The 24,382-nt window shown below is 41.5% G+C and overlaps 1 protein-coding gene across 1 annotated transcript in view; it reads left to right on the forward strand.

The window, feature by feature from the left end:
• Nucleotides 1–17,359, forward strand: part of IL1RL1 (interleukin 1 receptor like 1) — a 53,904-nt gene extending 36,545 nt beyond the window's left edge. The window contains exons 7-11 of the mRNA XM_030202478.1: nt 2,040–2,172; nt 2,256–2,401; nt 4,832–4,975; nt 13,106–13,267; nt 16,834–17,359. Coding sequence (XP_030058338.1) covers nt 2,040–2,172; nt 2,256–2,401; nt 4,832–4,975; nt 13,106–13,267; nt 16,834–17,168 — 920 coding nt within the window. The 3' untranslated portion in view covers nt 17,169–17,359. The remainder of the gene's footprint in view (nt 1–2,039; nt 2,173–2,255; nt 2,402–4,831; nt 4,976–13,105; nt 13,268–16,833) is intronic.
• Nucleotides 17,360–24,382: the final 7,023 nt, after the last annotated feature.

The following is a 24,382-nucleotide window of genomic DNA, read 5'->3' on the forward strand; positions in this document are numbered from 1 at the left end:
AGAGGGATCTTGGAGTGATAGTATCTGAGGATCTGAAGGCGACGAAACAATGTGACAAGGCGGTGGCCACAGCTAGAAGGTTGCTAGGCTGCATAGAGAGAGGTGTGACCAGCAGAAGAAAGGAGGTGTTGATGCCCCTGTACAAGTCGTTGGTGAGGCCCCACCTGGAGTATTGTGTTCAGTTTTGGAGGCTGTATCTTGCTAAGGATGTAAAAAGTATTGAAGCGGTGCAAAGAAAAGCTACGAGAATGGTATGGGATTTGCATTACAAGACGTATGAGGAGAGACTTGCTGACCTGAACATGTATACCCTGGAGGAAAGGAAAAACAGGGGTGATATGATACAGACGTTCAAATATTTGAAAGGCATTAATCCGCAAACGAACCTTTTCCGGAGATGGGAAGGCGGTAGAACGAGAGGACATGAAATGAGATTGAAGGGGGACAGACTCAAGAAAAATGTCAGGAAGTATTTTTTCACAGAGAGAGTGGTGGATACTTGAAATGCCCTCCCACGGGAGGTGGTGGAGATGAAAACGGTAACGGAATTCAAACATGCGTGGGATAAACATAAAGGAATCCTGTGCAGAAGGAATGGATCCTCAGAAGCTTAGCCAAAATTGGGTGGCTGAGCCGGTGGGGGGAGGAAGGGTTGGTGGTTGGGAGGTGGGGCTAGTGCTGGGCAGACTTCTACGGTTTGCGCCTTGAAAATGACAGATACAAATCAAGGTAAGGTATACACAAAAAGTAGCACATATGATTTTATCTTGTTGGGCAGACTGGATGGACCGTGCAGGTCTTTTTCTGCCGTCATCTACTATGTTACCACATTACTATGTTACTGCAGCAGCCTAGTTTTAGTACCCACCCCCAGCATGCATCATTTCCGGCGCTACAAAAATCTCTGTCTCCATGTATAAGGCCTTTCTTTGTGACACATTTTAAGAGTCAAATTGCTCCTTTAACAAGTACTGGCTGCCAGGGGTGGCCTGACAGTGATATGGGCCCTCAAGCAATAAGGGTCATAGGCTCCTCAATACAGGTTAATAATAAAATAACACAACGGCAGACCACATTGACAATTACATCCCTTAGTGAGTTACATGGTCTAATTTTATCTCTGTAAATGGTGAAAACTGATGCCTAGTGAGTTATGTGTTTGCTGTCGCTGGTGAACCTATAACCTACTATGAACAGCAAACCCGTAATTTTTTAATAACATCTCCTAAATATCAATTTTCAAAATGAATTATTATTTTTCCAGTCATATTTCTTCTAGAGGTAAGAATAAATCAAATTCTATGAAAATATGACCAGCATTGCTAATTGTTCTTTGATTGATTTGGTCAAGTTAAATAACACATAGCTCCTGACTGGCTAGATCATTTATGCCTTCTTCCTGTCCGTTTTACAGAATGGCACTATATCAGATCATAAGATGGTTTTGAGTATTAAAGACATAAAATAATGGATTTCGTGGTGGAAAGCAGTGTCATTTTTTCTCAAGGGTTCTTCCCGGTGCCAGGTAGCCCTAAAATGCTACTAAATGCAAATTGTGTCTAGATTTATAATACAACTAGTAAAAAAGGCCTGTTTCTGTTTGAAAGGAAACCGGCGCTAGCAAGGTTTTCCTCTGAGTGTGTATGTTTGAGAGAGTGTATGTGAGAGTGACTGTGTGAGAGAGGCTTCTGTTCCTGCTGCTGTGCATTCCCCGTGTTGTGCAGATTTGCTGCTCCCTGTATCGTGGCTCCGCCCCTCTCCCTTCTACTGGCCAATCTGGTGTGGGTTGTGTGACGTCACTATTATCTATTCCAACATGATCCAGACCACCTCCAAGGGATCCACGGTTCCAGGCAGCCTCAGAATGTTGGAGGTGAGAATTATTATATAGGATGTTCTTTTTGCGATCACATGGTTGTTTTGGCGTGTACCAATACAGAAACATTAAAAAAGTATCAACTGCAATGATAATGCCTCTCATTTTCTATTTTTCCTTTTAAGCATTGCATTCATAAACTAATTGACAGATTTATTTTTAGGTTCAGCTACCAATATTACTTGTTCGGCCTTTCTAGGGTATGGCCATCAAATGGAAGCCTTTATCTCATGGAAAGTAAATGAAACTGAAATTAAAAAATTAGATCCATTAAGATTTCATGAAAGAAAGCAAAGGTAAAGTGTACTGTACCATCATTCAATGAACATTTTTCAAGGAAGAAAAATCACAATTTTCTAACCGTTTCTAACTATTGTAGTTTTCAGAAGTCTAACAACGAAACCTTTGGTGTATCTGTCTTAACGATTATGGAAGTCAAAGAAGAAGACTTGTATACAAATTTTACTTGTACTGCATTAAATTCTGTGGGATGGCAAACATCCACAATTGTTTTAATACCGCCAGGTGAGGACAGCTTTTTTCTTCTTTCTTGTTAACAATCCGGCTGATATTTAAAATGATTTAACCAGTCTGAAACAGCTGCTGACTGGTTAAGTTGCTTGTTCGCAGCTATCATTTTCAGTGGCACTTAACTGGTTATCTTCACTGAAAATGACCGGTGAGTGCCAAACTCAAAAGCTGCTAACTTGTGGGTGTTCTAGGAGTTGAGTCGGGTTAAGTACCCATATTCAGCCTGTGACCGCATAAGTAAACTGCTTAAATCGGGCCACATATATAGCAGTCCTAGCTTTAAGTGGTTTGGCTTATGCGGTCACGGGCTGAATGTTGACTGGGGCCACCAAGAGACTTAGCTGGGCCTGGGACAGGGCCACCCCCCCTCGGATTGCTACCACTGCCACCCCCCAGGAACCCTGCCACTGCCACCCCCAACCCCCGCTGCAACTACATATACTTTGGCTGGCAGGGATCCCAAGGCCCTGCCAGCAGAAGAAGCCTTCCTCCATCCTGCTCTTCATTCCGCCGCAATTGGTTGCCCTGCCCTGCCCCTGCGGCTGCTTTTTCTCTCACATCATGCATGCTCAGTTTTGAAACCGAGCATGTGCTGCCTGAGGGAAAAAGCATCTGCTTGGCAGACAATGCGGCAGAGTGAAGAGCAGGCTGGAGAAAGACTTCTTCTGCTGGTGGGGCCCGGGGAGGACCCCCGCCAGCCAAACCAGAGGCCCTAGCCCAAAGCCCTGCTGTATCCGCTCTTTCCTAGCCTTCAAAGGGGGCCAGGCACTGGAGTTTTCTTCAGGAGCAGGACAGAGAGCGAGAGAGAGAGAGAGAAAGACCCCAGTGCTTGTGCCGGGCACCCCTTGGAGGCCGGGCCCGTGAAATTTTGCCCCCCCCCCTCTTTCAGTGGCCCTGACATTGACTTAGCTGGCTGTTAGCCAGCTCAAAAAATAATGGATATTCAATGCTGAAACCTAGACAGGACCCGACATTGAATATCCAGGAATACGCTCACTGCCGCCAGCTGAATATCGTGGGGAATATGTTTTTCCTAGGATTTTGATGCATTGAAAACTTTCTTAAGATAGTCTTTATTGATGAGAGATCAGCAAAATTTCTCCCTTAAATAAATCTGCTTGCAGGTATGTTTAGCAAGAGATCTAGTTAAAAATTACCAGGGTCCTACTAGATCCTGAGCAAAAGTAGAAGTTGTGACAGGGTCAGAAAAAGACAAGCTGGTAAACAGAAACCAAATTGTGAATAAATAAATCAGGTAAACAGGCTGAACTGTAACAGCAAATACAATAGAAAAGGAAGCAGATGCAAATACAGTTTTCAATTAATAAACACAAATAAATCAAGGGCCCTGTTTACTAAGGTGCTAACCGTGTAGGCTCTCATAAGAATACTGCAGGCTTGTGCTAAAAATGCTAGCGCGCCGCTAACGCAGCTTAGTAAACAGGGCCCTAAGGGATCCTTTTACAAAGGCGTGCTAATGTTTTTAGCACACACTAATGATTAGTGCATGCTAAATGCTAGAGATGCCCATAGGAATATATGACATAGATCTGGACAGTACTACGTAAAGTTGTGCGGAGATCAACATATATCTATATCATCAAACCCATCCCAAGCTCAAATCCACTTCTGTGACATATGTTTATATGTTGTGAAGGATCTTCAGAATTGATGCAACAAGACTGCTTAACGTACAGTTTTCTGGCAGCCAGATGCAAATCGTCATTGATCCTGTAGTGTGTATTTTTTGTATTTTCTACTTTATTTTCTACTTTTTTAGTGCTTTATTCTTCAAAAATCGGCTGATTTTATTCAAAGTCCATTTCCTAATTGCAATTCTACATATGTTCATTTACTTAACAGGCAGCAAAGCACAAAGCGTCAGGGTGGAGGTTCTTTCTTTCTCTCTCACAAAGGCCTTTTTTTTTTTTGGCCGAAAATGGACGTGCGGCAAAATAAAAATTGGCAGGAGTCCATTTTGGGCCTGAGACCTTATTGCCACCCATTGACCTAATGGTAAAGTCTCACTTGTTAACCGGGTGCTAATGGTCTACACACGTACAATGTTAATTACTGCCCGGTCAGCGCCATGCACCAGAACATTTCTAGCACACTTTAGTGGACACATGTAAAAAATGAAATTACCACCCAGGCCATGCGGTAGCCGGACAGTAGTTCCAAATTGATGCATGTAGGACGCATGTACATGCTTATGTGGCTTAGTAAAAGGGCCCCTATGTGAGCAGTTAGAAGGGTGGGTGGGAGTTTGCACAAGGTAATTGGGAGGGTACAGTTATTGTATTGTTGTAACTCGGAAGCTTCAGTACTTATGTACTTACTTGAAATCAGTATATATGCCTGTTTAATGATAATTGTATTATTTTCTTTAATACTATTAATGATTTTTTTTCTTTTGTTCTGCAGCTAATGATTACAGAAAACATGTGTTGATAAGTTTTACTGGTTTACTGATTAGTATAGTCTTCATGATCACCTTATATATATATTGCAGAGTTGACATTGTCTTACTTTACCGGGAAATATTTAAACCAGTCAAAATAGCTGATGGTAAGTGGATATAGATTCATAAGTAATTTTCTTTAAAAACAGTATCCAGATCCTGACTCTGGTCTTGCAATGGAGAGGCACACACTCTCATTCTATATGTAAAACATATGCATGGCAGTATTGCTTATGCTTTACAGTGGTTTCAATCAGTTCCAAGTAATATAACTACTGTGCTATGAAATTCACCGGTGTATAAAGATTTATGCATAGAAATGAATCTTTGTAGGATACCGCCGAGTGTCTCTCCACACTGGCACAAATATCTGATTCCAACACCACAAGAAGCAATACAACAAATGAAGAAAAAATGCTCCTATGAGCAAATACTGACACAAAAAGGGGAGGACCAGCAGGCTTATTTAAAATGATCTATCTATCTATCTATAGAGATAGATGGCCTCAGACAGTGGTGAAACTCCATTACATAGATGACGCCAGAAGATAGTAAAAGCCAGTCAATGTTTTCTGTAACAAAAAAAAAAAAACCTACAGCAGCCTATTAGAAGTCCATGAGGGGCATTTGCAAAAGAAACATCTAAATCAGAATGTGGACGTTTTACAAAGACGTCCAAATTGTAAACCGGGAAGAAGGTCATTTTCGAAAAAGATGGACGTCCATCTTTTGTTCGAAAATACCATGGTGGTCCTATGATTTGGTCGTTGTGCGATGTGGAAGGCTTGATTTTGGATGTTTACACTTGGACGTTTTGGTTTTTTTTCGAAAATGGCCAAAAATCAAAGTCTGATTTTCAGCCATTTTTGAAAAAACCCCAAAACGTCCAAGTGTAAACATCCAAAATCAAGCCATTGTGACGTAGGAGGAGCCAACATTTTTAGTAGACTGGTCCCCCTGACATCCCAGGACAGCAATAGGGAACCTAAGGAGACACTGCAGTGGAATTCATAAAATGCTCCCAGGTAAATATCTGACCATTGCTCCCTTACCTTGACCGCTGAGCCCCACAAAACCCACTATCAGGGGTGTACTGGTAAATTTGTAACAGGCTCTTTCTCCGGAGGTAGCCAGCTCTGCAGTTGGAGTGGCCGGGGGTGGGGGGGGGGGGGGAACAACACTTGCCTCTCTCTCCTCCCTCCCTTTGTGCGGGCAATCTAGGCATACCTTTGCTGGCAACCAATAAATAGACTGCCACCACTCCCAACGTCTTGCTCAGAGCAGCATGCTGAAACTTCTCACACATGCTGTTGAAGTCCCAGCCTTCTGCTCAGAGCTGGAAACAAGGAGCTGGGAGCAGCAGCAGTCTATTTACTTGGCTGGCAGGGCTCAGCATCCCCACCAGCAAAGTAAAAGAGAATTCAGCAGGGGGCCCAAGCCCACATTTTGGGAGCCAGTTGTTAAAGTAGCCATGGAGGGCCTTCTTTAACAACCGGCTCCCAAAATTCTTAAAAACTTAACAACCGGCTCTTGCGAGCCTGTGAGAGCCTGCTCCAGTACACCACTGCCCACTATCCCCAACTGTATACCACTACCATAGCCCTTACGGGTGAAGGGGGCACCTATATGTGGGTACAGTGGATTTCTGGTGAGTTTTGGAGGGCTCACAGTTTCCTCCACAAGTGTAACAGGTAGGAGGGGTACGGGCCTGGGTCCACCTGTCTGAAGTGCACTGCACCTACTACTAAACTACTCCAGAGAATTGCATGCTGCTGTCATGGACCTGGGTATGACATCTGAGGCTGGTAAGTAATATTTTTAATAACGTTTTTTGAGGGTGGGAGGGGGTTAGTGACCACTGGGGAAGTAAGGGGAGGTCATCCCTGATTCCCTCCAGTGGTCATCTGGTCATTTGGGGCACCTTTTTGTGCCTGATTGTAATAAAAACAGGTCTAGCTCAAAACGTTGAAGTTTTAGTCCTGGAAGTTTTTGCTTTGTTCCATTATGGCTGAAAGACGTCCAAGTCTTAGGAACGCCCAAGTCCCACCTCAAACACGCCCCTAATACACCCCCTTGAGATTTGGATGTCCTTCTGACGGACTTCAGAGAAAGATGTCCAAAATCAGGTTTTGATTATACCAATTTGGAAGTTTCTGTGAAATGGACGTCCAAATGCCGATTTATGTCACTTTTTGGACGTCCATCTCTTTCGAAAATGAGCCTGCATATAAAACAAATGCTGAAACTGAGAGTCGACACAGTGCAGTGCTTCAGCGAGATTGCTTGCATCAGAAGTCACAATTACCTAATGAACTTTGAGCATATCTATGAACAACAACAGATTGATCCAAATCAGAGAAAGTTCCAGCTGCAATTCCTTTCCAAACATGCACAACAACTAGTATTCAATCTGCTGAGTCCTGTTTTGAAATTTTGTTTTTTATGAACTTACAGTACACCACTGTAAGTCTGGTTCTACAATAAACACTGGCTGATGTCTACTATCTTCTGGTGTCTTCTATATTTTGGATTTTCACCACTTTCTGGGACTTTCTTTCTTTCTATACAATTTTAAATAAACCTGCAGGTCCACCCCTATTCCTTTTTGTATCATAAATGTCTTGTCACCTGAGAAAAAATGCCATAGTCTGAATATCTAACGATATGCAATTATTCACAGAGCTTGGAAATTTTGGCGAACAAAGGCGTTTATTTCTGCTCTGAGCTGCTGTTTTTAAATAACACAATTTTATCATCCAGGAAAAAAGTAAGATTTCAATAAAAGACACAATGGAGGCAATTTAAAAGGCTTACATGAGTGAAAGAAAACGTACTACTTTTACTTGTTTGCAGGCAGCACATGTTTTAGGCATGGTTTCGGTAGGTTTTAAAAATAAGCATGTATTCCCAGTTGCACAATGATAATATGAATATATTCAAAAAGTTTTCTATTGCCATTTTGAGCTTCATCCACTGCTCATTTGAACCACTGGTGTTCAAAACCACCTCATAAAGCAGAAATGTAGAATTTTGAAACTTGCAGGCTTATTTTCAAAAGGGATCGCCGGCGATCTTCCGACACAATTTGGGAGATCGCCAGTGATCTCCTGATCCCGGCCAAATCGGTATTATCGAAAGCCGATTTTGGCCGACCCCAACTGCTTTTTTGTTGCTGCGCTGGCCAACCTTCAAGGGGGCATGTTGGTAGGGTAGCAAGGGCGGGACGGGGGGCGGGTTGGGGGCGTGGGTACAGGATGGCCGGCTTCACCTTATAATGAAAAAAAAAATGGCCAGCTCAAACCAGCATTTCGCCAGCCGGACGTGGTCCATTTATTTTTAGGACCAAGTCTGGGAAGCGGGGATCAGCTCCCTTTACTCCCCCAGTGGTCACCAACCCCCTCCCACCAAAAAAAAACACTTTTTTTGGCCAGCCTGTATGCCAGCCTGAAATGTCATACTCAGCTCTTTGACAGCAGTATGCAGGTCCCTGGAGCAGTTTTTAGTGGGTGCAGTGCACTTCAGGCAGGTGGACCCAGGCCCATCCCCCCCCACCTGTTCATCAAGATTGAAAAGGCGTTCAAAACCTAACAATTTATATTTTTTACCTCTGTAGTGACTTGTTTCACATGAGAACTTATCTCATAATTTGCTCAACACTTTATTGGTCAGTACATTTAATCCAGCATAAACAATATCTTCTTGAACTAAAATTTATTGTTTAACTGTAAAGGCATTAATAAATAGTATTTACCTTTCAAAGCAGGACCAGTTCTTGCAAGTGCGAGGCACCTGCTCATCCCTGTCAGTTTCAATATCAAACTGTTTTTTTTTTAATTTCAGCAGTTTCAAGATTGTGGATATCCTAAATCTGTAATAAGGAAAATCTATTTGTGGGATTGCTTTGCTCATCGAGATTATTGTTTTAATGTACAACTCCTCTGGAAAATGAATGGATTACAGTAGTTCTTCCATTTACATCTTACAGTAATGAAATGGTATCATTGATTTTCAAGTATTGGCACATTTTAATCACCCATGCATGTTTTACACCCCCCCCCCCCTTTGATAGCTTTTTTGCTGAGAACATGCCATCAAAGAGATTTTATCCTACAAGCGTCTGGATTATGATTTTGAAATGGATGGGACTCTGGGCCATATGAAGTGTGGGAGATATCAGTGGTGTGATGCAATGATTGAAGGACCTTTTATAATAGTTTTTGATCCTAAGATCTATTCTAGAAGTAGTACCAACTATGGCTCTGCTAATGTGATTTATCTAATATCATGTCCTTGCAATCTTTTTTTTATGTAAGTAGAATTATTATACTCAAGGAGACCAATTATATAGGGGGAGGTAGTTAATAACACTTATTGACAAATATGTACCTCATCACTGTTGGATTGATTCACAGATATCAAAATTTTAATGCAACAAATATACCACTGTTACAAGAAATGATTTATTTTGGGGAAAATAGCTCTAGAGCAACTCACCTCTCTTTATAATTTAAGAGCAGGTGCTGTATTTGTAAGTTTTAGGATATTAATTTCTCCACCAATCACCAAAGGTGATAATTGCAATAAATTAAATAAATTAAGTATATATAAAAGATACCATATACTCAGAACACAAAGAGACCGTATTTAGCTTCAAAAAGGTTGATTTAATATACAATTGCACACGAGAGGTAGGTTTTAAAAAGGATCTTAGAACAGAGAATTTGTGCATAAAATAGAACAAAGTAGCAGGTCTAGATCAAAAGTTATGTTACTTACAAGTCCTTGTTACACAGTATGAACAGCATTAGGTAAGCACATGTTTGCAGGACAGGAACAGGGCTTCTGCAGTAAGTGGATCATCTGAGTTGCTTGCAGCTGAAGAGAGTCTGACTCTTGGGAAACAGCTTGTCCTTTTATATCTTGCAAGCTGCAGGAGGATATGCCATGTGGATCTTTGTCCTGGTTTCCACACGACCCTTGGGCATTTGCAAAGCATTGTGGTATCTTGGTCTCATGTCTGCACACGACCCCTGAGTTGGTCTCATGTCTTATGACATCACGAGACTTACAGTCTGGATTTTGCTGGCAAATGGTCTTTTGATGTCCTGCTCAGTCTCTGGGGCAGATACACAATACAAGGCCTTCCTTTCTGCACATGTCTGAAAGCTGATGGGAGGGGCAGGTATACCTTTGACAAGCAAATGTCCTGTTTATGCTTTTCCTGAGTTCTTTGTTTTCAATGGGGTATTCAGGTGCCCACCTTAGTCAATCTTTTGTTAGGTGGGAGGGCAGAGGAAGCTCTTTTGTTTAAGGAATGAGAAAAGGCAAGGTGAGGTCCCTGCCACTGCAGCAGTACCTTTGTCTTGTAAATATTCCCCAAAGGGAGAGGGAAGAGGGCTTTTGGAATGAGACCAATTTCTCTGCTGCAGTGTCAAATATATATATATTTAAAAGCTGCACAAATATATTGGTGTATATATATGTATCTGATCCAACACAACATCATGCCACACATTTAATTCTGATGATTGGCTTATACCATAACACCACAACAAATACATTTCATTGCTTATAAGTTGATAACAAGTTTTATCCTAGTCAGTGCACACAAAGCATATACGTTTACAGATTTTTTTGAAGCCACCACTTGAGGCGTATGTCCTTCATTCAGTCTCTTATCCCAGTTTTGCTCCGATACGCTACCCCCTTTGCCTTTCCTTCAAATCCGGCTGGGAATGAGCGGTTGTGTTGTAGCCTGGTGGACGTTAGTCCCTTCGGACTAACTATGAATGATACGGGTTGCTTCTCCTGAAGAAGACTTCAAAATGTGGTTCCACATAGAGAAGAAGCAGAGGAGCATTTAATCGGTTTCACTGAGATGTAGAATTAAAGGATTTATTTGTTTCATTGCTTGTAAAAACGTATGGTGACATGTATGGAACGAGTTAACTTGGAGATGACTATCTAACGCAGTGACACAGAAGGAAATTGAGCTTTATTATTTCTTATTCATTTTTCATCAATGTACTTTGAGGAGAGCGTTCTCCTCCTTGATTGAAAATATCTGCATTACGCCTTTCTGATTTGAAGGAAAGGCAAAGGGGGTAGTGTATCGGAGCAAAGCTGGGATAACAGACTGAATGAAGGACATATGCCTCAAGTGGTGGCTTCAAAAAAATCTGTAAACTTATATGCTTTATGTGTACTGACTAGGATAAAACTTATCAACTTATAAGCAATGAAACATATTTGTTAAGTGGTATATTTGCTGCATTAAAATTTTGATATCTGTGAATTTATGTAGGTAGGACATCGAGACCAGTTAAATTAAGGTTATCAGAACATAAATCTCGCATACTAGCAGATATCCATTCTGCACCTTTAGTTGCTCATTGGCGTGATAACATTTATTCCATCAGTTACATTAATTGACATATTATTGACTAGTTGGAAATGGGTCGGGAGGAAGAGATCCAGTTAAATTATTAAATTACAAGGAACAACATTGGATTTTCACCTTAGATATGATTGCTCTGTGTCACGGTTGTGACTGTATCCCATGCCTACACTCACCTCACCTCCTGGTGACCAGGCCCTATGGCTGCTGTGGACTGTCTTCTTCCTGTTTCCCAAACATGTTCCAGAGTTCATTCCAGTCCTATTCTGATGTTCTAGCATTCCAGACTTGTTTTGGGGTTCCTGCAGCCAAGCCTCACTTTGGTGCTCTTGCAACCAAGCCTCGCCCTGGTGTTCCTGCTGCCAAGCTTCACGGTGGTGTTCTTGCAGCCAAGCCGTGCTCTGGTGTTTTTGCTGCCAAGCCTCACTCTTGCTAGTGACCTCATCTGTAATTACTTTTATTAAGCACCTGGGAACTTTCAGGCTTGCCTTTGCAACAGAGGTCTTCAGATGGGTTTTCGTCTGTGTGTGTTTGTTGCAGTTCCAGCCCTGCTAGTTCTTGTCTTGCCAGTCTTCAACTTCTACTCCAACCCTGCTTGTTCCAGCCCTGCAAGCCTTCAGCTTCAGTTCTAATCCTGTTTGTGTCTGCCCTGTTTATCTTCAGCTTCAGTTCCTCCACTGTTTGTTCCAACCCTGTCTGCTTTCAGCTTCCATTCTAACCAAGCCTGTTTGAAAATCCTGTTTGAGAATCCTGAATCCTCTTCCAGCCAAGCCTGTTTGAGAATCCTGAATCCTGTTCAAGAATCCTGAATCCTATTCCAGCCAAGCCTGTTTGAGAATCCTGAATTCTGTTTGAGAATCCAGAATCCGGTTCCAGCCAAGCCCGTTCCAGAATCTGGTTCCAGCCAAGCCAAACCCGTTCCAGAATCCGGTTGTTCCAGTCCTCCTTATTTCAGCCCTGCTCATCTACCGCTTCAGTTCCCATCCTGCTAGTTCCGGTCCTGCTTGTACCAGCCTGTCTGTGTTCAGCCTCACTTCCTGTCTGGGTGGTTCACCTGCTGCTGCCGGTCACTGGCAGTGGCCCAAGGGCTCACTACTCCGGACTCCGTGACAGTCCATGGCACTCTGGTTGGCCTCAATCTGGAGACTGATTGGAATTCTTTGATCTGATCCTTAGCTTTTACTGGGTCCATCATGGGTGGACCTGGATCATGTGACTTTAAATTTGGCATCTGACATTGTAGGTACCATTTTTGAAGCAGTTATGCTGGAATAAGTAGCAGTGTTTGCATTAGCATGTAAGAATAAATGTTTGTTAAGGTGTGATACATCATTTGGTTTTTGGTTTGATGTTTGTTTTTTTAAATAACTTTTTTTTCTAGGATTTTGCCCTGACGCAGCATAATTGGTTGCAAAACATGGCCTATGTCTTGGCACATTGGTCCTGCTTTGAAAGCTAAGTACTATTTATTAATGACTATAAAATTGAACAATAAATTTTAGTTCATGAAGATATTGTTTATGCTGAAATAAATTTACTTACCAATGAAGAGTTGAGCAAATCATGAGATGAATTCTCATGTGAAACGAGTCGCTAGAGAGGTAAAAAAAATATATATTGTTAGGTTTTGAACGCCTTTTGAATGTTGATATGTGTCTTTGCACCGAGATTTAACTTGTGCATATTGTGACTTTATCTCCATGACTAGTTATTTGACCTTTTCATTTGAATTCTTTATAAACCTACAGATGTATAGAGAAGTGGACTACAATGGGAAGAAAGTATAACCATCGCATTGATGACTTCATTCTGCTCATTCTTTTTTTTTTCTAACTTTTAGATGGAAAGGTCTACGATGCTTATGTTGTTTTTCCTAGGAAGTATAATACAACCGGAATGAAGACTGTGGAATATTTTGTACACAATATATTACTTGATGTTCTTGAAAACAAATGTGGTTATAACCTTTATATTCCAGGGAGAAACACATTGCCTGGGGAAGGTAAGATCCAAAATGTCTTAAAAAAATAATTTATGGCAAATGTCTCCAAATGAGTTATTTTTTAGGCATTTCATGATAATAATGAACCTGTGGTGGCTTGAGTTTCCTGCCCCTGGGATCTCCTCTCCCTTCAGTCTCTTGCTCCCTTGTTCCTTCTCCATCTAACCATGATGCTGTAGCCTCTGCAGCTCCAGACTTCAGCTGCTTTTGGTCCCACATCCTGGTCTCTTTACCCATGACCCATGCTGAAAATTACAGCAGCAGTACATTCCTATATCACTGGTCTGCACCTTTAGCTAGACAGATTTAGATCTTCTCCCTCTCCATATGATTCACAGAGATAAATCACTTGGCATTGGCACCTCTCTTATTATGCCATTCTCATGTTTTTTTTTCTTTAACCACTCTGGTTTCCTTACATCATAATTTTTTAGTTGGAATGAGAATGTCCCAAATGATTACAACCTCTTCATTCTCTATAATTCTCATAGATTCATGAGCCCATTGTTTAGTGATGTCATAGTGCTTACAAAGTTTCCAATGGATGAGGGCATAGAGAAGGTTTATATTCATTACTGTGGTATTTTAGAAAGGACATCCAAGTTAGAATATGGGTGTCCAAGTCAGAATGTCACAAATGGATACAGCCTGTTCCAGAATACATGTGAGATAGATGTCCATGTACTGGAAATGTCCAGCATGAACATCCATTTTACAAACTGAAAGGTCCAAATTATGAACGGGGGAAACAAAGGGCATGGGCGTCTATGTGGAAGCATAGGAAAGTCCGTCATATAACATAGCCACATGGAAATCCATCCAGAGCAGAGGGGTAGCCTAATAGTTAAAGCAGTAGGTTGAAAATCAGGAGATCTAGGTTCAAATCCCAATTCAGCTGTTTGTGGGTTTTTTTTATTGTGAGCCTTCCAGCAATAGAAAAATACCTATTGTATCTGAATGTACACCACTTCAATAGCCTTCAGGCTTGCAGATGTCTTATATATTTAGGTACAGTAGGTATTTTTCTGTCCCTGAAGGGCTCACTGTTAAAAAAAAAAGAGCTATAGTGGGATCTGAATCTGGATCCCTTCGTTGTCCATCCACTGCACTAACTATAATACCTGAGCTGCCATAGAGCCTGGTATCCCTTGCTGGTTTCAGATTTGGGGAGAGGAAGGGGGATAGCAACCACTGGGGAATTAAGGAGGTATTGTGCCTTAATCCCTCCAGTGGACAGCACCTTTCTGTAATCTGGGCATGGCAAGTACTAGGTCTAAATGATGATGTCTATCTTTTTAGACTTGGACGTCCCTTCTCCTTCTGTGATCTGAGTTGGACATCCATATTTTGAGCCCTCTCTAGTCCCTCCCAAAGCATGTCCATATCATGTATTAATTTTGGAAGATAATGTGCAATAACTGCAAAACCTTACGGTACTTTAGTTAGTAGGTCCCAAAATGTTGGAAAGTTTGCTTTAGTCCTCATTTTTTTGATTGATAATCTCACAGAACTTAAAAACATTGCATTAGAGCATCAGTTCTGGAGCACACCTGGACCAGTTTGAAGGATATCATGGGATAGTGCATTCACTCTGCAGCCCCTCACTACCTCTCCACCCTCATCTCTCCTACACTCCTTCCCAGGAACTCCGTTCACTAGGCAAATCTCTCCTAATTGCACCCTTCTCCTCCATCGCTAACTACAGACTCAGATCCTTTTATCTCGCTGCACCTTATGCCTGGAATAGGCTACCTGAGCCGTTACGTCTAGCTCCATCCCTGGCTGCCTTCAAATCCGGGCTAAAGGCCTACCTGTTTGATGCTGCTTTTGACTCCTAACGTCACTTGCTCATAACCTTTATCTTGTCTTCCTCTCTTCAATAGTCCCTTTCCCTATGTGTCCTTCTGTCTGCCCTACCCTTATCCTTATTGGTCCTGTCTGTCTGTCCTGATTTAGATTGTAAGCTCTTTTGAGCAGGGACTGTCTTTTCTTCGTGTTCAATTGTGAAGCGCTGCGTACGACTGGTAGCACTATAGAAATGTAGAAATAGTAGTAGTAGTAATAGTGCATGCAAAGCTGTCTCCATTACATGCAATTTTACCAGCATTGTTTGGTGACATTCCTGCAGGTGGGGTTAAGTCGAGTAAGCCATACGTAGAAAGTACCCATGGAAAATGCAAGTGCAATTCTCTTTGGGCACTTTTTCCTAGGACAATAATTAAAGAATGACTAATCCCATAGTTTTGCTTTGATTATTAGTGCAGACCCTACAGTTTATAATTGTCTTTGGGGCTTGCATGAATGCAGGCAGTTTGCTTAGTATCCCTGCATATTTCAAAAACCAAGAGTGGAGCTTTGATTATTATTATTTGATTATTATTATTATTACTGCTGCCTATTATAATTGTTTTTATGTGTTTGAAAATCAGAAATTTTCTCCTTAGAGGAACCGTTTCCATGTACGATGCCAGCTCTCCATTGGTGTTGGCAATTTGTAGCCATCCAACAGCAATAATGATCTTTCCAGCTTCTCTGAAAGTTGGCACTTTAGGTCATTACTGAAATGAACAAAGGCATCAGTGATCACTGATGCCTTTGTTCATTTCAGTAATGACCTAAAGTGCCAACTTTCAGAGAAGCTGGAAAGATCATTATTGCTGTTGCATGGCTACAAATTGCCAACACCAATGGAGAGCTGGCATCGTACATGGAAACGGTTCCTCTAAGGAGAAAATTTCTGATTTTCAAACACATAAAAACAATTATAATAGGCAGCAGTAATAATAATATGCATTTATGAGTAAGAAAGTTATGTTATTCAAGGAGAAGTGTTTGCTGATTGCTGCTGGGAAAATGTTCTTTATTGCTCAGGAAATACAGTTGTCATATGTTAAAAGTCTGCCATCTTTTAATTACCGTAATTTCCAATACATCTCTTTGTAAATCTAAAGAGAGATGGATGGAAAGACTTAATAAAAATAAGGAAAAGCTCCAGATAAAGTAGAAATCTGCCTGTTCCCATTGGCTAGAGCCAGCAGTTTTACATTTGGTGCTATATCTTCACTTTTGAAAGACAGCTAGTGTAATTTGGCTGATAGAAATCAATAGATGCAGCACTATTCCTTGGCTTTACATATATTTTATGTTATCTAATGGGATATTTTTAGATGTATTTATGCTATTTTTAAATATATTGCTTATGTAGTTTATTTGTCATATACACTACTTTCTATTGGCTATTTAATTTTATTTATTTGGATTTTCCTAACACCTTTTTCAGTATAGCTCAGGTACACTGGGTATTTCCCTGTCCCTGGAGGGCACACAATCTGAGTTTGTACCTGAGGCAATGGAGGGTTATGTGACTTGCCTAAGGTCACAAGGAGCAGTAGTGGGATGTGAACAGGCCATCTCTGGATGTCAAGACCGGTGTTCTAACTTCTAGGCCACTGCTCCACTCCAATGTTGAAAGGCTCTCTTTTAATATTTAAATGAAATTAGATATATTACAAGAAAATTACATGTATATACTGTAATCTTTTAATTTTTTATTTTTGAATATTAAGACATTGCAAGCGCAGCTGAAATGAATATAAAGAAGAGTAGAAGGTTGATCATCATTTTGACTTCTCAGATAGTCAACTGTGAAGAATTTGCCTACGAACAACAGATTGGCTTATATGATGCCTTGATCGAGAATAATTTAAAGGTGATTCTCATTGAAATGGAGAAGATCAGTGGTGACTGCAACCTGCAAGAATCCCTTAGGCACATTATTAAACAGAAAGGTGCAATCAAATGGAATGAAGATATCATGGCCAACAACCATTCACCAAATAACAAATTCTGGAAGTATGTGAGATACCGAATGCCAGGGAGAATCAACTCTCCAAACTTGTAGGGTGCTAGGTTAACATTAATCCCCCCCCCCCCCCCCATATGTAAACACTGTGGTCAACATTTTCCTACCTGTAAGAAAGTAGTTTATAAATCTATATGTTCAGCTATTTTTTCATACTAAGGTACTAAATGATGGAATTCCTTGCTGAAACATATAAGATCCCAACTTAATTATTTGGTTTTTCGTAAGTTTTTGAAATCTTTTCTTTTCAAAAAATTTCTGAAATCTTTTCTTTTCAAATAATTCTGCCAATTTTTCTGGTGCCTAATTTCCCCCTTCTATTCTCCCTATTATGCTTTATTATTGAATTCTTTATAAATTTGTGATTCTTTCCTTATTGATATGTGCGGGTTTATTTATTTTGTTTCATATTTTGTAATGATTTCTTTTTAGCTTGTTAGTCACATTGAACTCCAAATTGTATGGGAAAATGTGGGGCATAAGTGTCAGAAATAAATAAATAAACAAACAAACAAACATTGACTTAAATGTTTACCATGGCATTTACAGTTATACCAGGATATTCAGTGGCAGTGGGTACCAAATTACCAGTGCTCAATATCCAGGTATAAGCCACCTGCCAGAACTAATCTGGGTACTGGTGCCTGGGTCATTTCCAGCTCTGCCTTAGCTTGACCCCCATTTTGCCCCGATACTATCCAGATAGTGATGGGACAGTCAGTAATGATTTTCAGCAGCGTTATCCAGATAAAGTTATTGAAAACCATTGGCTGGCCCCATTAAGTGACATTTATCTATTTAAGAGCCACTTCTACCCAGTTAAGTACTGCTGAATATTGTGCCCAGAATATACACATTAATAACACACATAAAAATCAACAATAATTTATGTGTGATTGGAAATCCTAACCTGGCTTCTTTTTACTCTGTCATTCCACCACATGCTATCTATGATATTATGCCAAAATTCTGCGACATATACAAGATAATTTTTTTTTTTCATTAACAAACAAAATAGGTCAAAGAACTTTAGAACCATTGATAAAAACATGCAATAGAGTGTAATTAGTTTTTCAAACCTGTACATTTGTAGGTTTTTTTTGTTTGCTTTTTGTTTTTTTTCATTGTTTTTTTTTTTTTTTTTTTGCCTTTCCCACATACCCCTGGATTCTATATAGTGCACCTAGAGATTTGTGCTGAATTCAAAGTGTATTTGTCAGGTTCTCAGGTTCAGAGCCCGCGGGGCTGGGCTCTGGAGCAAACGTGAGCCCTTGGGCTGCTGCCGAGGAGCGACAGCAGCAGGCAAAACCCACCAACCAACACTGGGCAAGCACACCGGCAGGGACTGCAGGCACTGCCCAGCGAACCGGAACACATGGACTGGAATTCTGGACTGGAATTCCCCGGACTGGAGGACACAGGACTGGAACCCCCCCCCCCCCCGGACTGGAACACAGGACTGGAATCCCCCGGACTGGAGGACACAGGACTGGTCCACACAGCTTCACCTGCAGTTAGCTACTAAGCCCCCCAGGAGTTGAGCTCCTGGGTTCAAGTAGCCGGCAGGACTTACTGGATACCGGATGACACAGGGACCAGGACTGGAAACAGAAGTATTCCTAAACCTAAACTGATGTACGTGCTCCCAAGCCCTAAACCAGCAGGAGTGTTCCTAACAGTAAACTGACAAAAGGACTTCCTAAGCCCTATACTAAACAGGAGTTGCTAAGCCCTGCTCAACAAAGGGACTTTCTAAGCCCTAAACTAACAGAGCTGGGAACTAAACACAAAGCTAACACAGGTGCTACTAAGCACCAAGCTACAAGCAGAGCTCTACACTAAAAAGCTAAACACAAAACTAACAAGCTACCTAAGCACTGCTCTAGCCAGCTAGATACAAAACTAACAAGGAGCTTCCTAAGCACTACTCTGGCAAGCAACCAGAAGAGCTCCTAGCACTAAAAGGGAAGACAGAGGAGCCACAAGGAAAATGCAGAGAAGCTAACACATAAGCCAAAAGTGCTTCTAAAACACCAAACCCCAACAGCAAAGACTGCAATGCTCCCAATAGCACAAACACCAGAAGTACTTCTAACAGCAAACTCTGCAATGTTCCTAACAACACCAAACCCTGAAGTACTTCTATCAGCAACAGAGCTTCCAAAGCCCTACACATAGCAATGCTTCCAAAACCAAGAGGGAAAAGCAGGAAAGCTAAACACACAGTCACCAGTACACACTGCACTAACACTAACCTGGACCTTAGCAAAGGCAAGCAGGGAAACTAGACACAAAGTCAGAAGTGCACACTGCACCACCCTACCTAAAGCAAACACCACCATTGCAAAGGCTCTGAAGGAAACAACACCACTTCCTTATCAAGGCCCTCCCTGATGATGTCACACTCCCTAGCCCCAGGCAACAGCACACTGACCCAGAGAGGCCCAACCCACACCAATGCAAAACCGTGAAGCACTTGAAGCCAGTACACCCAAAGAGAGATAGAGCTAACTCAGTCCACCCACACAGCTGTGGTAAAATGAAACAATTAACCCTATGCTGCTGGAAGCTGCCAGCACAGAGAGACAGAGCCAGCTCAGACAGGACAGACAAAAGAAACAGAAGCCAGCTAAGAAGCTGACCCCCAGGAAAGAGGTAAGTTTGAGAGGGGTTCTGACCCCAATCATAACAGTATTCTATAACAATGTGCATAACTTAATTGGCTTAACAAGCTAATCAGAGTTGATAACAGCACTTAACAAGCAATAATGAGCACTAATTGGCAATAATTGGAAGATGCACACACAACTTGCTAAGCGCATTTTGTAATGCAGTACGCCTAACTTCTAACGCGCACAGGCAAAGAAAGGGCATGGTTATAGGTGGGGAAATGGGCATTTCATGGGCATTCCAAAATTTACACGTGTTATAGAATATGGCCCAGTGCGCCTAAATCTACATGCTAGGATTTACGCCACATTTTCATTGGTGTAAATGAAGGCATTTAGTTTTAGGCACTGAGATATTGACAATAGTTATATTCTGACCCTGTTCCCCATTATCCTTTCTGCTACCCCATATCCATTCCTTTCCATCTTTCTACGCCTACCTCCCAATGCTCTTTTCCTTCTGAACCCAATTCCTCCTATGTTTAACTTACTTTCCGTTAACCCCATTAGTTTTGCGTTTACCACAAACTGTATATTCTTCTTACGACTTTGTAATTATTTATATTGTTACTATATAAGCCGCATTGAGCCTGCCATGTGTGGGAAAGCACGGGGCACAAATGTAATAAATAAATAAATATCAACTAAGCATATTCTATATACCCCGCCTAAATCTAAGCCCTGCTTATAGAATATGCTTGGTCAGCATTGATTTTTGCACTGATGTTTTAGGCATCAATATAGAATCTCCATCATATTGGGCTCATTCCACAAACATTTAGGTTACAGAAGCTTTTCTGGCAAAGAGTTATTCACCACATTATTGTACATAAAAATAATTACATTCTGTATTACTAAAATGCAACTTAGAGGCTTGGAGTGTATTATGATAAATAAATATATTCATTCTATGTAAATGTTTAGACTGTTTTCTGTGTTAAACTGCATGAGACATACAACATAATTATCCCTTTCCAAAGATTCAGATTCAGTTTTACGGTGTAAATGACATCAGGAATTAAATGAAGGAAACAGAGCGTAGTGTTTCACGCTGTCAGCTGAAAATAAAGGCAAGAAGGAAAAGGGGACTTGATATATGGCCTTTCAGTGGTTTTTGCAACTAGATTCAAAGCAGTTTACATAGAGTGGCATAATTGAATAGGGCGCCCAAGTTTTCCTGAGGGCGTCCTCGCAGGGCGTCCCCGCAAAGGGGCGGGGAAACCCGTATTATTGAAACAAGATGGGCAGCCATCTTTTGTTTCAATAATACAGTCGGGGACGCCCAAATCTCCACATTTAGGTCAACCTTAGAGATGGTCGTCCCTGTTTTTCGGCGATAATGGAAACCGAGGACGCCCATCTCGTAAACGACCAAATCCAAGCCCTTTGGTCGTGGGAGGAGCCAGCATTCGTAGTGCACTGGCCCCCCTCACATGCCAGGACACCAACCAGGCACCCTAGGGGGCACTGCAGTGGACTTCAGAAATTGCTCCTAGGTGCATAGCTCCCTTACATTGTGTGCTGAGCCCCCCAAAACCCACTCCCCACAACTGTACACCACTGCCATAGCCCTAAGGGGTGAAGGGGGCACCTACGTGTGGGTACAGTGGGTTTGTGGTGGGTTTTGAAGGGCTAACATTTATCACCACAAGTGTAACAGGTAGGGGGGATGGGCCTGGTTCCGCCTGCCTGAAGTGCACTGCAGTACCCACTAAAACTGCTCCAGGGACCTGCAAACTGCTGTCATGGAGCTGGGTATAATATTTGAGGCTGGCATAGAGGCTGGAAAAATATTTTTTTTAATTTTGTTTGAGGATGGGAGGGGGTTAGTGACCACTGGGGGAGTAAGGGGCGGTCATCCCCGATTCCCTCCAGTGGTCATCTGGGCATTTAGGGCACATTTCTGTGGCTTGGTAGTAAAAAAAAAAAAGGACCAAGTAAAGTCGGCCAAGTGTTCGTCAGGAACGCCCTTCTTTTTTCCATTATCGGCCGAGAACGCCCATGTGTTAAGCAGGCCCCAGTCCCGCCTTCCCTATGCTTCTGACACCCCCCCGGGAATTTTGGTTGTCCCCACAACAGAAAGCAGTTGAGGATGCCCAAAATTGACTTTTGATTATGCTAATTTGGGTGAGCCTGGGAGAAGGACGCCCATCTCTCGATTTGTGTCGGAAGATGGGCGCCCTTCTCTTTTGAAAATGAGCCCAGTAGTATATACAGGTACTTATTTGTACCTGGGGCATTGGAGGGTTAAGTAACATGCCCAGAGCCACAAGGAGCTCCAGTGGGAATTGAACCCAGTTCCCCAGCATCAAAGTCTACTGTACTACCCACTAGGCTATTCCTCCACTTGATGCAGGCAAAAATGCTTGACATCACTTCACTCACTCCCTCCACTGGCTCAAAAGTACTAGAGATTGGCTGTCATTTGAAATCACATGGGAAATGTGAAGGATATTTGCAAAGTGAGTGCATTCTTTCTTGATAGAGCATGCTTGAATTAACCATTGTGCATGTGTGTGCGTGTGTACATTATCAGGAATGAGTGTACCCTTTTTGCAAAGACTGTGCATTGTTTGCAAAGTGTGCATTATTTGTAAAGAGAAAGCACTCTTTCCTGTAATGACAAAATGGCCAAGAAAACCAGAATAAAATGGAAAACTCCCAGAAATGACATGAAATAAAAAATTTCCAGCGGCGGCCCATCTCTAATGTGCATCTATTAGCACACATTCATTTCATTAGCACACCTTAAAAAACATTTTTACACACATTAATGTAATTACAATTGATTTGCAAGCATTACAAAGTTTTAATGGAGACCTTTTACTAAGCTGCGGTAAGCACTGTGTGAATACTGCAGCAAAAAAAGAGCTTACCATGGGGTATGTTCAGGCTTCCTGCAGTAATTTTTGCATGTGCACACACTACCCATGCGCTAAAAAATAAGATGTAATTTTTAGTGCTGGGGCAGGTCTGGGGGCGGAGAATGGGCGTGCTGTGTGCTAATCGGTTAGTACAGCTACATTGCTGCAGTCTAAGCAATTAGCGCATGAGCTCTTACCGTCTATATAATGGGTGACAGTAGGGGCTCACACGCTAATGGCTACATGCTGATGGGAAAATTAGCGTGTGACCATTAATACAAAAAAATAGGCATATGGGCCATTTTACCCTGGTGGAAAAATGTTCTTAGCGCAGACATGGTGCCCATCTATCAATGAAGGGAAGACTTGTTTTCTGCAGCAGACTGGCTAACCTACTGAAGAGGGCTTTAAACTATAATCATATAGTAGATTGTTGGATTATTTGTAGTAAATAATTAGCAGATCTTAGTACACACAGCTTCAGCTTTAGAAATGTTAATTTCTTTCTTCATCTCTCTCTCATTCACCCCTGAATAATTCACTGCTGAGTCACTTTAAAGTTGAAGTAACAAAACATCTGTTTACTCACAGTTTGTAGTTAGATTATAATCAGACAGGCTTATATATACATATTACTATACATTTGTATTATCAGCTCCTTCCATGTGCTTAGATGGTAATGGATGCTCACACCACCATAGATCCTCTCAGGTTAGGAGAGATCATGAGCTCCATGTGCTCCATGTGCTGCATGTGCTGCATCTAACCCCCACAGGAAGTTACATAGCTGTGTGACCTCTCTAAGTAATTCACATCAGAGGTCACAGAGTAATCACAGAGAAATAATAGGTGACAGGCAATGCATGTAAAATACAATTACATTCCAACAAACCCCTTCTCATGCATAACTGTCATGCAATTATTTATTCATACAAAGTCCAAGCTTTATACGCAGATTCACAAAATGTTCTCTGGGTAACGGTTTGGTCATGATGTCAGCTGTCATCTCACTGGTGTGACAATAGTGTAGACTGATGACCCCTTCTTTCGCCAACTCTCGCACGTTGTGGTATTTCGTTGCGATGTGCTTGGTGCGTGACTGAACCTTGTCATTCTGTGACAGTCGGATGCAGCTCTGATTATCTTCCATTATCTGGATTGGTCTCTGTTCAGCTATTCCGAAATCCAGCAAAAGTTTTTCAATCCACATCAGTTCTCTGCACGCTTCCGATACGGCCACATATTCAGCTTCTGTAGAAGACAAACTCACAATACTTTGTTTATGACTGGCCCATGAAATGTGTACATTTCCATACATAAACACATATCCACTTGTGGATTTATAATCAGAATGATCCCCTGCCCAATCTGAATCACAGTAACATATTAGTTTTGGATTACTATTGGCTGAAATCTTTAATTTACAATCAATGGTACCCTTTAAATACCTTACCATCCTTTTAACTGCAGTCCAATCTGATTTGGTAGGTGAGCTGACCCTTCTGCTCAAAATTCCTACTGCATTTGCTATATCAGCCCTGTATGTGGTAGCTAGATATAAAAGCTTACCTATGGCTGATCTATATTGGATGTTATCTGGTAAAGGTTCTCTTACTGTTTCATCCTTCAGAAAATCAGTGATCATGGGAGTGCTTACAACTTGGGCATCTTGCATACCTAAACTTTCAATAAGCTCATTTATTTTCTGCTTCTGGCTTAG

Source organism: Microcaecilia unicolor, chromosome 4 (genome assembly GCF_901765095.1).
Source record: "Microcaecilia unicolor chromosome 4, aMicUni1.1, whole genome shotgun sequence".
NCBI lineage: Eukaryota > Metazoa > Chordata > Amphibia > Gymnophiona > Siphonopidae > Microcaecilia > Microcaecilia unicolor.